The 17,451-nt window shown below is 35.3% G+C and overlaps 3 protein-coding genes and 2 non-coding genes across 5 annotated transcripts; 3 read left to right on the forward strand and 2 right to left on the reverse strand.

Annotated features, from left to right (window-relative positions):
• The first annotated feature begins 18 nt into the window (after positions 1–18).
• TRNAS-GCU (transfer RNA serine (anticodon GCU)) lies at positions 19–100 on the forward strand. Its single transcript has one exon. It is a non-coding gene; the product is annotated as a tRNA-Ser (tRNA).
• Positions 101–1,148: 1,048 nt separating this feature from the next.
• Positions 1,149–3,407, forward strand: LOC105768435 (pectate lyase). The gene is made up of 4 exons (XM_012588351.2): positions 1,149–1,482; positions 1,909–2,611; positions 2,695–2,937; positions 3,063–3,407. Exons 1-4 carry the CDS (start codon positions 1,292–1,294, stop codon positions 3,288–3,290), a joined length of 1,365 nt encoding a protein of 454 aa, XP_012443805.1. The 5' UTR covers positions 1,149–1,291; the 3' UTR covers positions 3,291–3,407.
• A 2,280-nt stretch (positions 3,408–5,687) lies between these two features.
• Positions 5,688–9,983, reverse strand: LOC105767322 (uncharacterized). Its single transcript, XM_012586820.2, has 6 exons — positions 7,560–9,983; positions 7,321–7,488; positions 7,040–7,234; positions 6,768–6,866; positions 6,129–6,689; positions 5,688–6,014 (listed from the first exon to the last, which is right to left on the reverse strand). The coding sequence occupies exons 1-6, from the start codon at positions 9,981–9,983 to the stop codon at positions 5,688–5,690; spliced, it is 3,774 nt and encodes a 1,257-aa protein (XP_012442274.2).
• Positions 9,984–15,159: 5,176 nt separating this feature from the next.
• TRNAS-GCU (transfer RNA serine (anticodon GCU)) lies at positions 15,160–15,241 on the forward strand. The gene has a single exon. It is a non-coding gene; the product is annotated as a tRNA-Ser (tRNA).
• LOC105768440 (proton pump-interactor 1-like) lies at positions 15,232–16,665 on the reverse strand. Its single transcript, XM_052630522.1, has 4 exons — positions 16,621–16,665; positions 16,310–16,489; positions 16,031–16,129; positions 15,232–15,750 (listed from the first exon to the last, which is right to left on the reverse strand). Exons 1-4 carry the CDS (start codon positions 16,663–16,665, stop codon positions 15,232–15,234), a joined length of 843 nt encoding a protein of 280 aa, XP_052486482.1.
• Between the last annotated feature and the right edge of the window lie 786 nt (positions 16,666–17,451).

The following is a 17,451-nucleotide window of genomic DNA, read 5'->3' on the forward strand; positions in this document are numbered from 1 at the left end:
TTTAGTTGATAAACTAGTGTCGCTTTGGCCGAGTGGTTAAGGCGTGTGCCTGCTAAGTACATGGGATTTTCCCGCGAGAGTTCGAATCTCTCAGGCGACGTTAATATTTTTGTCAACCCCAGATGAGATGCCCGCCACCGGCGACGTCAGGGGCGGGTATTAGTGTTGATGGAGCCTTCTTCGACAGTTGCGTTCTTGGTCTCCTCTGTTGAGGTTTTCTTCCTATGTTGGCAGTGCTGGGAGTTTTGTGGTGGTTTAGCGACGGCTTCATTCGCATCTCGTTTAGCCTCTCGAGCTTGGGCCTTCTCCGCCTTTCGCCTCTTCCTTTCTAGTGCTTCCGTAGCTTTAGCCGCTTCCTATTCCTTACTCAATTCCTCCTTCTCTGTTCTCTTTCTGTAGGAGCAGATTGCATAAACTTCTTTTGCTCCACAACCTTTACCGCAAGTACCTTTTCAGCTTTTCCCACCGCCACTTCCTCTTGTGTTCGATCTTTCGAAGTTAAGCCAGACATTGTATGATCCACGAACGCTCTTCCATTTACTGCTTGATATCACGAATGAATTGCTTTTCAACCTTTAGCGGTAGAGTTTGGTGTTGTATTGTCCATTCCATGTTTCGTATCTGCTTACAAAGTATATAATTAGAACAAATAATCACATCATTCTCTTCCATAAAAGACTGAAAACAGGTTACCTTGACATCAATATCTTCAAAATCCATCACGGATTGCATCCACTCTATTTCCTCACATTTGTACCTATGCAAATCTCGAGCCTCTCGTTCTTGAGATACAGCAGCATTAAAATCATTGCCATCTTCCTTACAAGTAACCTATGTAGGTTGTCATTCGTTCAATCCATGGCAACCTTTACAATAAAAAGGAAAAGCATTTCTATTTTAAATGACAGTTAGATTTTAGTGCTCAAAATGGTTAAATTCTTGATGGTTTTGCCAATTGGCGACCTAAGATTTCCATGATTAGAGATGTGGGTTAAAATTATTTTTGTTTTGTAGGGAAAATTTTGGTTGATAATTTTGTAATGAGAATGCTTACCATTCAATGCACTTTAATTTAAGAACTATACAGTTACATGGATGGCTTATTTAAAGGTAAACTCACCGCTTATCAAAATCAAGGCTTTAGCCGACCAAAGTCGGCAACTTAGAGTACTAGAGATTTAGGTTTTAACCCTTCTTATATAGTTTTAAAACCTAGGCCCTACCATATCACCTAGATAATTAAACCAAGAAAATATCCTAAAAAGGAGAAACATATAGAAAGAGAACAACAATGGAGGTAACTAAGCTAAGGGTTGTTTTCCTCTGTTCTTTTTTCACCTTAATTCCAAAGCTATGGGCAAATATTGCTGAATTTGATGATTTTTGGAAGCAACGTGAAGACGAAGCCTGGAAGATTGCTCTAACAGCTTATGAACCGAGCCCAGAAAATGTTACCAGTCACCTGAACTATCACGTTAACAAGTAAATTATAACTTTCTATTTTATCTCTCTTTTCTCTTTTTTTATATACAAAAGGGTCATACATTAAACATAAAGAACATAAATTACATATATTGAAATTTGAAATATAGACCCTTGAATGTAACAAATCAAAAAAATCTACATGGACTAACTAAGCCAAACTCTTAGTTACTCTTGTTTCCATTATTGTCTTTGTCAAATAGCAATCTATCATATTTGTATTTTGGACCATTAACTCTTATAGAGTTGTAATAATCATACGCCTTTAGCTTAATGATAAAGATATCATTATTTAGATGGATGAAAGCCAATGATTCCAATGTTAGTTCCCTTAACAAGTTACCGTCTCCTGAAACTTTCTTAATTTGTATGTTAAATGCAGGCATTATATATTATATTAGATAATTTGTCGATAATTTGTTGCAGGGTTCTTGAAAAACCTATGTCCAACCAACCCTTAGAATTTAAGGATGTTATTACTAATAGCACGAGAAGATCCTTGAGGGGTAAACATAGGAAGTACACTGGTCCATGCCTGGCCATCAATCCAATTGATAGGTGCTGGAGATGCAAGAAGAACTGGGCCAAGAATCGCAAAAGACTAGCTAAGTGTGTCCTTGGTTTTGGCCACAAAACTCGTGGAGGGAATAAGGGAGAATACTATTTGGTTACCGATAATTCTGATGATGATGTTGTAAACCCTAAACCAGGAACTTTACGTCACGCTGTGATTCAAAAGAGACCATTATGGATAATTTTTGCCCATGATATGAACATTAAATTATCACAAGAGCTAATGGTTCAAAGCCATAAGACAATTGATGGTCGTGGAGCAAATGTTCATATAGCATATGGATGTGGCATTACACTTCAATTTGTGCACAATGTCATAATTCATAACATTCACATTCATCGCGTTGTTAGAAGTAGTGGTGGCCTAATTAGGGACTCTGAAGATCATTATGGTTTTCGCACGGTGGGCGATGGAGATGGGATTTCCATATTTGGATCATCAAGGATTTGGCTTGATCATATTTCCATGTCTGAGTGTCAAGATGGGCTCATCGATGCAATACAAGGTTCCACTGCCATCACCATCTCAAATTGCCATTTCACCCATCATGATCATGTAAGATTTACCTTACAATACTCAACACGGTACACATTTTGTAATCTAGTTTTCAACTAAACATTCTTGGATTTTTCTTTCAGGTGATCTTGTTAGGTGCAAGTGATGTCTATTCTAAAGATCAATATATGCAAGTCACACTTGCATTCAACCATTTTGGCAAGGAATTGATACAAAGAATGCCTAGATGTCGATGGGGATACTTTCATGTCGTCAACAACGACTACACTCATTGGAAATTGTATGCCATTGGTGGTAGCACGCATCCTACCATTATTAGCCAAGGCAACAGGTTCATTGCTCCAGATGACCCCCTAACTAAAGAGGTAAATGAAAATATAACAAATTAATCGGTAACATTTATTAATTTTATATCGTAGTAAGCACAATGCAACCGGAATGTACCTATTGTTATACCACTGAATTGTTTTTGTTCAATACATTTCTATAGATAACCCATAGGAACTATGCACCAGAGTCAGAATGGAGGAATTGGATATGGAGATCAGAAGGAGATCGGTTCATGAATGGAGCATTTTTTGTAACATCTGGGCCACCCTCACCTCCCCATTTGAAATTAAAAAAGAAGGATATAATTAAAGCTAAGCCTGCAACATTTGTTGGAAGACTCACTAAATTCTCTGGGACTCTTAAATGTAAAGAAGGAGTTAAGTGTTAGAAATAACTCTCAATTCTTCTGAATATATGTGATGGTATTATTACAAGTTTAAACACATAATAAGAATGATTGTATTATTCATCTTTAATCAAATAAAATTTAAAAACCATACATTTTAAAATGTTATGTCATCTAAATTAAAGCAAAATATCATATACATGTAAATATTATTGATAAAAATAGCATAGTAATCCTTATACTATATTTCAAATTACATTTTAATTCTTCTATTGAAAAAAACTGAAAATTTCGATCCTTTCTATGTTAGATGAACTAAAATAGTCTATTTATTAAAATTGCCTTAAAACATTCATATTGGAATGTTGAAAGGTTGAATTATTTAGAACTAAATCTTTATATTATTCGCTAAATCCCTTATAGTTATTTAAATTTACATTTTAATCACTGATGTTTTAATTGTGACGAAATTTATGATAATTTAGTCATTAGAAGTGTATTCGCAGGAGCCATAAATCTCATTGAACGCAAACAACACGACGGTTTTCCGATGGTATACTCGAAGCCTCTTAACTTGACCCGTAGCATTGCCTCACCAGAACCAGGAGTCATCATCTCCATCATTTTCTTGGCTCTCCATTGCGAGCCCGACGATGGGCGAATCGTTGGTTATATCCATCTTGTTGCTGCTGCTTTTAGTTTCTTGTTCTCAGATTCTTCTGAAAACAAATCAAGAACAATGAAAGAAAAAGATAAAAAAGAAAGTCAAATACCAGTTTTTATAAATCATTGATAATCAAAAAAGGGAAGTGAAAAGTGAAACATTATATAAATTTAAACAAACATTATGATATGATATTAGTGAAAAGTCAAACATTAATGATTTGTTATAATATGATATCACATTATGATATATGATTTTTAAAAATATGACATTTTGATTTGGTATTTGTTTTGGAATATAACATTCTGATATGATATATGTTCCGGTAATTTGTACATTATAAGTAAAATTTTGTGTTTATATTTTTATATTTGTGTTTGTTATAAGTAGAAATACTGTTTGTGGGTTGAGTCATAAACTCGGTTTCTAGCTCACTCGTTTGTTTAATAGGTGATCTTCAGACTTAAGACTTTGCGGTGACTCCGGAGCTTAGTTCACATAATTTGGTATAAGTTTGTTTTGGATTTAAATTTTAAATTGTTTTGGAACGTAAAATTTTGGTTTTAGTATTTGTTTTCATGGACATATTATTTATTGCTCGTAAACACACCTAATGCACCATAACTGATGGAACCCTATGTTTTTAAGAGATAAGAATTTTTAAAGTATTTTTATTTTGCAGTAAGATTTTGAAATTAATTATTATGTCATTTACAACTCAATTGATTAAACATTCGGGATTATTTTTATTAAAAAAAATAAAACTAAGTTTTCTAGATTTGTGATATTTGGACTATGTTTCGGATTTGATATTGGTTTTGGATTTTGTTATTTGGCTTAAGTTTTGTACTTCTTTTCTATTAAGTTAAAGAAAAGTTTGGCTTTAAATTTTACGTAAATTTACAATGGAAGTTTTAGAATATGAACAATCAGTAAATTATACGTTTTTTTCTAACCTAAATCACGATTCTCGAATTAGCTACTCGAAAATTTTTGCTGCAAATCTGAGTATTGAAGTAAGCGGTTTTTTTTTTTCATAAAATTAATAAGGTCGATGCGGATTTCATAAGGAGTTTGTAAGTATTTTGCTAAAAATAATATTTTCAGAATTCACAACTCACAACTTCTAAAGTTTTTTAAATTTCTGGATTTTTTGAATAAACTAATGTAATTTCTCCATATTCAGCCATAACGTCACCAAATTTAGGGTGTTACATATATTTTGTTTTATTTTAGATATTATCATATAATTATATTAATTATTAATGTTTGTTAATGTTTAATTATAAATTCAAGGATTTTTAGGTTTTGAATAATGAGCTCATCACTATGGGTTTGGGCTTAAATTGGTCTCAAACTTGGATTGCTTCAGGTTCAAGCTTTCACAAACACAAAATTTTTGAGCTCGAATCATTACAAACTCGAATTTTCTTGAACTTAGACTATTACTAACTTTATAATTGTTGGAGATGGAGGACCTCTTATGTATTCATCCTTTCTTTTTAAATGTAGCTTTGATTGATATAAATAAACATATAATGATTAGATGATTAAAAAATTTACTAATAATTAAGTGACTATTTTGTAACTTTTTATAATCGAGTTGAAAAAGAAATCGCAATAATAATTAAAGTCTTTCTTCTCCATCCACAAATATTATAAAAATAATAAAAATAAATACTACAATAATTTAATACAAAATTCAAAAAAAAAAAAAAAAGGAAAAAATTGTCTATTTATAGAGATCCCAACCCTTGCAGCCCACAATCAAATAATTAGATATAATTTCCTAAAAAAAACAAAGCCAAAATAACAAAAAGGGTTAAAATGAACCGCATCCATGGCCGCATCTTTTGCTTACCCCGATTTCGAATAGGAGGGGGAATAGATGTTACTTTGGTTTGTTTCACAAACTTTGATACCTTTTGAGGCCTTTCCGTAGTAGCCACCACGGGTTTCTCTTTGTTTTCGGTTTTTTTCGAAGTTTCAGCAAGAGTTTCAGAAGTCGGACAAGCAGATACAGCTTCATCTTCAATGCCCGTGTCACCGGCTGTTGCGACAGCTTTTTGGTTTTCCTTCTTCTTTGCCCTCTTCTCCCGTTTCTGAAGAAAGAAAAAGGTTGCTTGATCAACAAGGAAACAACCGCAAAATATTGATACTTAAGGAATGAGTGACTAAACAGAATATAAACTAGGGATAGTTTTAAGAGAGTTAACCTTTTCTTTCTTTTCAGCTTCATTCGCAGCTCGGTTAGCCTCTCGAGCTTCAGCCTTCTCAGCCTTTTGCCTCTTCCTTTCTAGTGATTCCTTAGCTTTAGCTATCTCCTCCAACCGGCGTTGCTCCTTTAATTTAGCCGCTTCCTCTTCCTTTCTCAATTCCTCTGCCTTCCTGTCCGATTCCTCCTCCTTTGTTCTCTTCGGCTTCTCTTCTTCAGCCTCTTCGATTTTATCCCCATTAGAAGCAGTTGTTGAAACACTTTCTGGAGGAACAGATTTCATAAACGTCTTTTGCTCCACAACCTTTTCCGCAAGTACCTTTTCAGCTTTTGCCACCGCCACTAACTCTTGTGTTCGATCTTCCAAAGTTAAGCCGGACATTGTATGATCCACGACCGCTCTTCCATTTAGTGCTCGAGGAATTACAGGAGGCACTTCACCAGGACCAAGTGCACGGCCATCTAATGTCCTCAGTCTCCAAAGTGTGCTCCTTTCATTGCATCTAACGTATTCTTTTCGGAATTCATCATTGTTATTCCATAAGTCCATAAATTTCTCCACCTGAACCATCAACTGTTTAGATAAAATATTGTACAAAATTTTTTATTTCGAAGAAATAAGACAAATGCATGACCTCACCTGGTTAATACAAAAATTTTGGAGTGCTACTTTATCCCCTTTCGAAGCCAACTCATTCGCTTTATTTAAATCATCCTTGTACTGCCAAAAGTGTTTGCTCTGCAACATTCAAACAAGAGTAGCGTACTTTTACTTAGTTTATCAGTTTCGAAGAGCAATGTATTCAATCAGAGCAAGAAAGAAAATGCAGGTTTGTCTATAGGTCTCATATAGGATTACTTGTCCAACACGATTATGTTCATTCACTCTAAGCTTACAGAATTTAAAAGTACCTTCTCATGTGATTGTTTCTTCAAACATTGCAACTGTGCATACGCTTCTTGTTGGATGTCATTTGCAGCTTTGAACTGGTACTGCAATTCGCTTAACTTTTCGGTTTCCTCATAGTATTTTCTCTTAGCTGCCTTAGTGATCGCCTCAGTGTTTTTGAGTCTGGCTTTAAATTGGTCAGCTTCCTTCTTTAAAGACTGTAGAAACAGAAGAATTGAATAAGCAACCAAAACATAAGTAAGTCGAATGTCAAAAGCTAACAAAGCAGATGTATATATAATACCTTCAGACGCTCTTTCAGGTCCAAACCTTGTTGATTTTCGTCCTGTCTACTTGTGGTAGATGACAGCTTTTCACGAGTTTGCTTTAATTGCTTGATATCACGAATGAATTTCTTTTCATCCTTTAGTGGTAGAGTTTGATGTTGTATTGCCCATTCCATGTTTCGTATCTGCTTACAAAGTAAATAATTAGAACAAATCATCACATATTCTCTTCCATAAAAGACTAAAAACAGGTTACCTTGACATCAGTATCTTCAATATCCAACACGGATTGCATCGACTCTATTTCCCGACATTTGGACCTATGCAAGTCTCGAGCCTTTCTTTCTTGAGATACAGCAGCATTAAAATCATTGCCATATTCCTTACAAGTAACCCTCGTGCTTTGCATATCGTTTCGAATCCCATCTCGAATTCGACTTTTCTCATCAACCTTAATTTGAGCAAGTCTAATCTTTACTTTTAAACTTTCGTCATTGTTTCTCGGGACCCTGATCATGTAGTTGAACGGTGTTTTCCTTTCAGCCTCATCGTCGAAACTACCAAACTCAATTCCTCCGTTCGTGACACCACAAGTTCTCTCTGAAGAATTACTTGCTACAACAGATATAGAATCAGAACAAACATTTGTTTCCGATTTCAAACCCGAAACCACGTCCAAAGACTTATCAACCAGTTGCGAACCCATCTCCGAATCAGCCAGATTACCATTATATTGATTACTTTGAACATCAACTACAAACGATATACTACCAACAACGAAGTTTGCATCAGTTTCTACTGTGGTAGAAGACTTACTAGAATCACTGTCGGTTTTGATTTCTATATGTGTAGCATCATCATCCGTAGTAACTGAATCAATAACTATGGAATTAACATCAGTTTCAACCGAACAATCAACTTTACCATCACTCTGTTTAAGACTGGAATCAATAACTATGGAACTATCCGAAGCACTGTCACTCTTTAGAACACTGGAATCAATAACAATAGCAGCGTCCTGAACAGTTTGTTTAGCCAAACAATCATCTCCATCCCCTGATTTTTCTTCAAAATACCCTCCCTTTTCTTCAACAGGTTTCTCCCCCTCCTGCTTATTCATACTGATAGTAACTTTGTGGTCTTCTTCGATAATACAATTGCCACCCGATTCCACTACAACTCCATTAACGGAGTCGCTTCCATTTACGTTAACATAAACATCCGTGCTGCCGGTGCCAACCTTAACGCTACTCGTGTTGGCGCCATTGAGAAGATATATCCTTTCATTCTCTTTCTCATCTACTATATCCGCCTCCTGCTGATTCATAGTAATAGTGACCGAATCAGATTCGGATTTCACTTCGTGGTCTTCTTCGACAATGCAATTGCCATCCGATTCCACTACTGCTCCATTAACATAAACATCTAAGCTACCGGAGCCAACCTTAACGCAAATCGCGTTGGCGCCAATGAGAAGATATCTCGTTTCATTCTCTTTCTCAGCTACAATATCCACCTCCTGCTGAGTCATAGTAATTGTAACCGAATCAGGTTCGGATTTCACTTCGTGGTCCTCTTCGACAATGCAATTGTCACCCGATTCCACAACAACTCCATTAACGGAGTCGCTTCCATTTACGTTAACATAAATATCCGTGCTGCCGGTGCCAACCTTAACTCTACTCGTGTTGGCGCCATTGAGAAGATATCTCGTTTCATTCTCTTTCTCATCTACTATATCCGCCTCCTGCTGATTCATAGTAATAGTGACCGAATCAGATTCGGATTTCACTTCGTGGTTTTCTTCGACAATGCAATTGCCATCTGATTCCACTACAGCTCCATTAACGGAGTCGTTTCCATTAACATAGACATCTGAGCTGCCGGAGCCAACCTTAACGCAAATCGCGTTGGCGCCAATAAGAAGATATCTCGTTTCATTCTCTTTCTCAGCTACAATATCCACCTCCTGCTGAGTCATAGTAATTGTAACCGAATCAGATTCGGATTTCACTTCGTGTTCTTCTTCGACAATGCAATTGTCACCCGATTCCACTACAACTCCATTAACGGAGTCGTTGCCATCTAGGTTAGCATAAGCATCCGAGCCATCGGAGCCAACGTTAACGCTACTCGTGTTGGCGCCATTGAGAAGATATCTCGTTTCATTCTGTTTCTCAGCTACAATATCCACCTCCTGCTGATTCATAGTAATAGTAACCGAATCAGATTCGGATTGCACTTCGTGGTCTTCTTCGACAATGCAATTGTCTCCCGGTTCCACTACAACTCCATTAACGGAGTCGTTCCCATCTAGGTTAACATAAACATCCGAGCTGCCGGAGCCAACCTTAACGCTGCTCATGTTGGCGCCATTGAGAAGATATCTCGTTTCATTCTCTTTCTCAGCTACAATATCCACCTCCTGCTGATTCATAGTAATAGTAACCGAATCAGATTCGGTTGGCACTTCGTGGTCTTCTTCGACAATGCAATTGCCATCCGATTCCATTACAACTCCATTATCGGAGTCGTTTCCATTAACATAAACATCCGAGCTCCCGGAACCAACCTTAACGCAACTCGCGTTGAGAAGATATTTCTTTTCATTCCCTTTCTCAGCTACAATATCCACCTCCGCGGCTACATGCAACAGTACTGTCACCTCCGCTTTTGTCATATTCGCTCTACGTTAGAATCAAAACTCAAAACTTAGCAAATCAAAACTTACTGAAACACAATGCTGCAGAATAGCCGGAAAAGTTAGAGCACAGATTAGATTAAGAGTAATAATAAATATTCATCTATCATATTATATAGAAGTAAAAAGAGAAAAACCAAAGTGTTTGATTCCAAGTCAAAATCCTAAAAAAAAATATTTTTTTTGTTATTTCCAGAAATTAATTATTTTATTAAATTTTAAAACTGAATTTAGCTCAGAAATTAAATTAGATTATAAAAATAATTATTTTTATTTTATAAATTTAAATTCTAATGTAATTAATTTAACACTTTCGGTGCTATTAGGATTTTTATTAGGAAATTGACTCACGCCACGGTAATGGAAATCATGCATTAAATGCAGAGGTGGGTGTCATGTCATTAGTTTTTGGGTAAATTACATACAATTACTTAACTTTGAGATAGGTGACAAAACATTCACTTTGGTTTCAATTCAGTCATTCAACTTTTAAAAAATAACAAAACAATCACTAATGTTATCAAAAAGTGACAAAATAGTCACCCATTAACATTTTCTGTTACAGGCCTAACGGGACAGGTGATGTGGCCAGTTAACTAGCTGACGTGGCCAGTTAACTTGCCACGTTGGATGAGGCTAAGTTTCAATTCAGCCACTCAACTTTACAAAAAATTAACAAATCAGTCACTAACGTTATCAAAAAGTGACAAATTAGTCACCCATTAACATTTTTGGTTATAGACCTAACGAGACAGGTGGCATGACTAGTAAATTAGCTAATGTGATTAATTAACTTGCCATGTTAGACGAGGCAAAGTTGAGTGACTATTTTTCTTCGTCCTTCCTTTTTCATTTTTTCATAAATGTCCCAATATCTTTACTTTTTGCATAAATGGCCCAATATGTTTATACTTCTTCTTCTCCATCCCAACAATCTCGCCGTCACCATCTCCACCAGAACCATCTTTAGCGTCACCATCGTTGACCTCCAAACCACCACCATAGATTTTTTTTTCTTTTTCAACCCCCTAATAGAGGAGCCACACGGTTGGGATCCGACTGTCTCTTTCTATCGCCTAAAGCCATTAACTCTGAAACTAGATCGAAATGGGATTGAAGACAATTTTGGGTCAAACTATCAGTGCCCACAACTAAACCGATGAGGAGAAAATCCTCCAAAGCAACATTCAAGCGATTTAAGAACCAAAAAAAATCAGATTTGTCGAGATCTTCATAGGATATGATGATATAAACAAAAGGGTTGTTGATTAAGCTAAACAACACTAACTTCATTGCCAACATTGTCAAGTTGTATAAAACAAAATCAAAATCAAAACAAGAGGAGCATCCAGATAAACCAAATAATCGATTGAACCCATGATTTTTGGGAACAAAGAAAGCAGTTCCTCCAAAGGGACAACCAAATTTCGACAAGTGAAATTATGGGTCGAGTCAGTGATTAGCAAGATCCCAAATTCAAAATCGGACTAGGTATTATAGCAAAGGAGGATGAGAGATGGATTAGAAGAAGAGCGGCGAAGATGGTCGGCAACGAAATTTGGGGTCGAGGTGAGGTAAACCCAGTCATTGGAAAGAGATTTGAATCGAGTTACGGACCTAAGGGTAATCTAGAAAGGATATTGAATGGTATTTTGGGTTAATGACAATGAGGAAGCCATGGTTCTCTGCTTTCTTTCTGAATAAGAAGAATTCATTCAAGGGTTTTATTTGTTCTTCTTTTTAGGTGTCCGATTTTTTAAATTTAGTAGGACCTATTTGTTATTTTTTGAAAGTTGAGTGACTGTTTTGTCATTGATATCAAAGTTGAAGAACTATTTTGTCATTTACCCTTATATTTTTTGACTGTTTTGTTATTTTTCAAAAGTTGAGTGACTGAATTGAAACTAGAGTGACTGTTTTGTCAGCTACCTGAAAGTTGAGTGACAGTTGGTATAATTGACCCTTATTTTTTGTGGGTTTCGGGTTACCTCAAAGATCCTCAATTTTTCCTCAACAACAGGAAGAGCCATCACTTTTAAACCCTCAACCTATGGTGTATTTGCAGGAGCCATAAGTCCCATTGAACGCGAAGAACACAATGATTTCCCAATGAAATACTCGAAACTTCAACTTCTTCTTTAACCTTTAGCAACAAAGTCTTAACTTGACCCTTAGCAATGCCTCACCAGAACCAAGAGTCGTCATCTTTATTTTCTTCGCTCTACATTGCAAGCTCGATAATGGGTGAATCATTTGTTATATCGATAAGGGCAGACCTTTCTACAGTCTCCATTGAAAAATCGATAAAGTCACCAATCAGATTTTGTCGCCGGAAAGAAAGCCTTTTTTTCCAAAGATTGATGATGGAGGGAAGCTATTCAAACTCAACTTCGAAATGAAATCAATGGAAAAAGAAAATTTTCGAATAGGGGAAGAAAAATATAATGCTTTTAATGGGGCAATAATTTGAGGGTCGCACCGCACCTTATGGGAGAGAGAAAAAATTTAAAAATTAATAAGAGGGAGAAATTATTTTAGGGATCTTTTCCACCACATCATCCATGTTCTTTTCTAATCATTTAATGATATTTCAATGATTTTTTCATGTAATTGATACATAATTTTTGTAATTTTTTACCCTGAACTCTTGAACCCCAAATCTCAATCTCAAACTTTAAACCTCGAATTCAAAGTCAAAACTTTAACCTTGAACCTCGAACCTTAAACTCAAGATTTGAGGTTCAAAATTCAAGTTCGAGGTTTAGGGTTCAAGGTTCGAAGGGTTTAGGGTTCAAGTTTGAGATTCGAGGTTCAATGTTTAGAGTTCAGGATTTGATATTTATGGTTTAGGATTCGATGTTTAGTGTTCAGGTTCAAGGTTTAGGGTTCTTCAAGGTTCAGGGTAAAAAAATATTAAAATTATATATTAATAATATAGAAAAAATTACTAATATATTATTAAATAATTGGAAATTGACCATGAATGACGTTGTCAGAATGGTCCACAAAACAATTTCTCAATAACCTGGCCCAACATTTAACGAGTCACATGTGATTTTTTTTTTACACTTTTAATGGAGGACAGTGCACAATGATCAAATTGTTATAAATCGAGAATATTAATGATTAAATTATAATAATTGAAACATAAGTGACCAAAATATAAAATTAAACAAACAAACAAACAATATAATATGTGTATCCCAGGCATTCAAATTTATTTGCAATAATATAATTTAGAAATAATTTTATTTATATAGTAATATTAAATTTGTTAAATTCAGTTGATTCTTTTCTTCTCAAAATTGCAAAAGCGATCCTATTTTTCAATAGGTAAATCTTTATTTAAAGATCATTAAGTATTTAAAAATAATAATATTTTTATATTAAAAAGTTATTTTTAAGTCGATTGAGTTTTAACTCGATTAACATAAATATTATTGTCAATGTAGGAAGATGTTGATTCGAATGCGTTGAAACATATTATCCTTCTATATAATTAGAGTCTATAATAAAATTATTAAAATATATTTTTAAAAACTTGATAATTCCTTTTTGTTTTTACAAATCCATATTTTTTGTCCATTATTTTATAAAATAATATGATCCATATTAAAAATAATAGCACAGTGTCTTAAAACTAAAAAAATTATATATCATGGCATCCAGGGAGTGAATTAAAACAAAACACAAATTTGAAGGACTCAATACACAAACAATTAGCATATGTTTTACAAATAATTGATTTAGTACTCTGTTTTAATAATATTGGTCACATTATCAAACCTCGAGAGAATTCAAATTCATGGATCAAAATGGTGGATCTAATTGTCAAGTTCAATAATTAAAACGAATAAAAAATACAGATACCAAGATGGATCTAATTGTCAAATTCATGAACTAAAAAAATAAATTATCCAAAAATTCTTATATCTAAGTTTCTTATCGTACATCGTTCAAAGTAAAAAAAAAAAATTCATCGTAGAAGCTAGTTTATGGAAAGCTAGGAATGTTTTTAGTGTTGAAGGAATGAACATCTAGCCGGGTCTAAGCATGATGAATTAATGGAAAAAATATTTTTTCGATTTAATTGATGTTCATATTCAGCTTAACTTTGATTAATTTTTATTTAAACCCTGCAAAATAAATCAATTAAAGTCATAATCTTATAATCTATTTACATACTTAAATCCAAAAATCAAATTAATATATAGTCATTAAGAACAATAAAGAACATGAAAATTGTATTTTTTTGAGTTAATTAAAATTATTTGATTTAATTTTCAGAACAAAAGTATTATTATCATTCAAAACATCTAATATCGAAGACAGTAAAATAGATCATTTAAAGTGATTTGCATGTAATTAAGTTACCTATAAAAATGAATGGACTGCCTTATTGGCCGATTGACGTATTAATGCTAAAATCTAAAATTAAACAACTAAATTCCGAGTCATCAATAATATATTTGATTCAATGCATGCACCATCGTTGCACAACTCAACAATGATGTGATCGTAATGATTAGTTTTCAGCCATGACAAGACCTTCCGAAACCGAGGGCTAAATGTAACCCTCTCAAATGCCAAATTGGTGGATTTCTACAGTGAGATGATAAAGTCAAGGACTGATCGGCTTCTTTAGGTGTCAGTTTCAAGGGGTTTTTTTTTTTTCAGTTTCTACGGCTTTGAAGCCGAAGTAAAAGGATCAAAACTGGAACATTATTATCATTCAAAACATCTAAAAGATGATAAAATAGATTATTCAGTGTAATTGACATACAATAAGATTATATGTGAAAGCGAGTATAAGTTGTTCTATTGGTTGATCGACGTAGCTAATTATAAGATAAATATTAAAATAACATTAAATAATTTAAAATTTATTTTTAAATGTTAAAACAGCGTTAAACTCGAGTCTTGTCAACCCCCTAAATACGGCTTTACTCTCATCCCAATCCTCCAACCCCCGAGGTCGACTGCCGTTTTCCCAATTATTGGTAGATAATATTATTGTATTAGAACTAAATCTTTATATTATTGGGTGAATATTAAGTGATCATCTGTTCTTCCCACACGTAGCTTCAGATATTTAGCTTGGACAGCATCTCAAATTATTTGTTATTTAAATGATAATTTTAGCTGGTAAAGCAGTGTCGCTTTGGCCGAGTGGTTAAGGCGTGTGCCTGCTAAGTACATGGGATTTTCCCGCGAGAGTACGAATCTCTCAGCCGACGTTAATATTTTTGTCAACCCCAGATGAGATGCCCGCCACCGGCGACGTCAGGGGTGGGTGTTGGTGTTGATGGAGCCTTCTTCGACAGTTGCGTGCTTTGGCCTCCTCTGTTGAGGTTTTCTCCCTATGTTGGCTGTGCCGGAAGTTTTGTGGTGGTTTAGCGACGGCTTCATTAGCAGCTCGTTTAGCCTCTCGAGCTTTGGCCTTCTCTGCCTTTCCCCTCTTCCTTTCTAGTGCTTCCTTAGCTTTAGCTACCTCCTCCGACCGGCGTTGGTCCTTTGATTTAGCCGCTTCATCTTCCTTACTCAATTCCTCTGCCTTCCTGTCCGATTCCTCCTCCTCTGTTCTCTTCGGCTTCTCTTCTTCCGCCTCTTTGATTTTACCCCTATTAGAAGCAGTTGCTGAAACACTTTCTGTAGGAGCAGATTGCATGAGCTTCTTTTTCTCCACAACCTTTGCCGCAAGTACCTTTTCAGCTTTTTGCCACCGCCACTTCCTCTTGTGTTCGATCTTTCGAAGTTAAGCCAGACATTGTATGATCCACGAACGCTCTTCCATTTACTGCTCGACGAATTAAAGGAGGCACTTCATCAGGACCAAGTGCACGGCCATCTAATGTCCTCAGTCTCCACAGTGTGCTCCTTTCATTGCATCTAACATATTCTTTTCGGAATTCATCGTTGTTATTCCATTAGTCCATAAATTTCTCCACCTGAGCCATCAACTGTTTAGATCAAATATTGTACAAAATTCTTGATTTGGAAGGAATAAAACAAATGCACGACCTCACCTGGTTAATACAAAAATTTTGGAGTGCCACTTTATACCCTTTCGAAGCCAACTCATTCGCTTTATTTAAATCATCCTTGTACTGCCAAAAGTGTTTATTCTGCAACATTCAAACAAGAGTAGCGTCGGCATATCTTTATCTTAGTTTATCAGTTTCGGAGAGCAATGTACTGAATCAGAACCAGAACGAAAATGCAGGTTTGTCTATGAGTCTCGGATATGATTACGTGTCCAACACGATTATGTTAATTCACTCTAAGCTTACAGAATTTAAAAGTACCTTCTCATATGATTGTTTCTTCAAACGTTGCAACTGCGCATACGCTTCTTGTTGGATGTCATTTGCAGCTTTGAACTGGTACTGCAATTCACTTAACTTTTCGGTTTCCTCATAGTATTTTCTCTTAGCTGCCTTAGTGATCGCCTCAGCGTTTTTGAGGTTGGCTTCCTTCTTTAAAGACTGTAGAAACAGAAGAATAGAATAAGCAACCAAAATATAAGTAAGTTGAATTTTTTTCCCTCTCGAGATTTCCATTATCATACCCAAATATTCTAGTTGGATGTTTTTTGACACAGCTCGGATTTGCATACACAGCTCGCTTTACAAGAAATGGAAGTCTTAAAAGAATAGCACATTTTCATGAAACTTTGATCATGCCCAATTGTTTCTTAATAGATTTAACGTTTCCTTTTGGGATTTTGAAGAAAAAGTGGTATGATGTGGAATAATGAAATACTGTTGAATTTAGTTCCCATGCAAGACATGCAAAGGTGGCCATGCAAGGAGAAGTGGCAGCAAGCAGTCGAGCTATGAAGTGCAGAAACTGGAGCTTGAAGTTGCCTAACTACTTGTTATGTTTTGATTGTATTTTTTAATTATTATTTTGTAATCTAGTTCATGTTGAACTAAGTTGGTAAACCTTATGATGTTTTTGTTGATTGATTGACTGAAAATTAGCAAAGAAACTTAAGCAAGCTGATTAACAATTTCCAATGTAAATTTAGTGGTGTTAGGTATGTCATTAGGTAATGACTTGTTCATTTTGTTGTTGTTATCTATTATATGTAATGGCACTATGCCTTCTTGATGTAGTTAATGAAAATATCAGCTCTTTTCATTCAAAAATACTCTCTCAATTTTTTGTTTTCTATTCGCATGTGTTTCTGTTCTTGCTTCTGAGTTTGTTTCTTCAGCAAGGCTCGAGGCTTGCTATCCAAGCAAGATTGAAAACAGTCTGCTGTTGTCTCTTTGCACCAACAATTGGTATCTAAAGCCCTTGTCTTAGTGGACCTGTTGCTTAAAATCAAGGAACCTGATGGCTTCTTCAGGATTTTCACCAGCAGCCCCACCAGTCTTCAATGGAGAAGGCTTTCACATATGGCTGGTCAAGATGAAGACTTACCTGCAGGCCTTTGACCTGT

The sequence above is a fragment of the Gossypium raimondii genome, chromosome 5 (genome assembly GCF_025698545.1).
Source record: "Gossypium raimondii isolate GPD5lz chromosome 5, ASM2569854v1, whole genome shotgun sequence".
NCBI classification, from domain to species: domain Eukaryota; kingdom Viridiplantae; phylum Streptophyta; class Magnoliopsida; order Malvales; family Malvaceae; genus Gossypium; species Gossypium raimondii.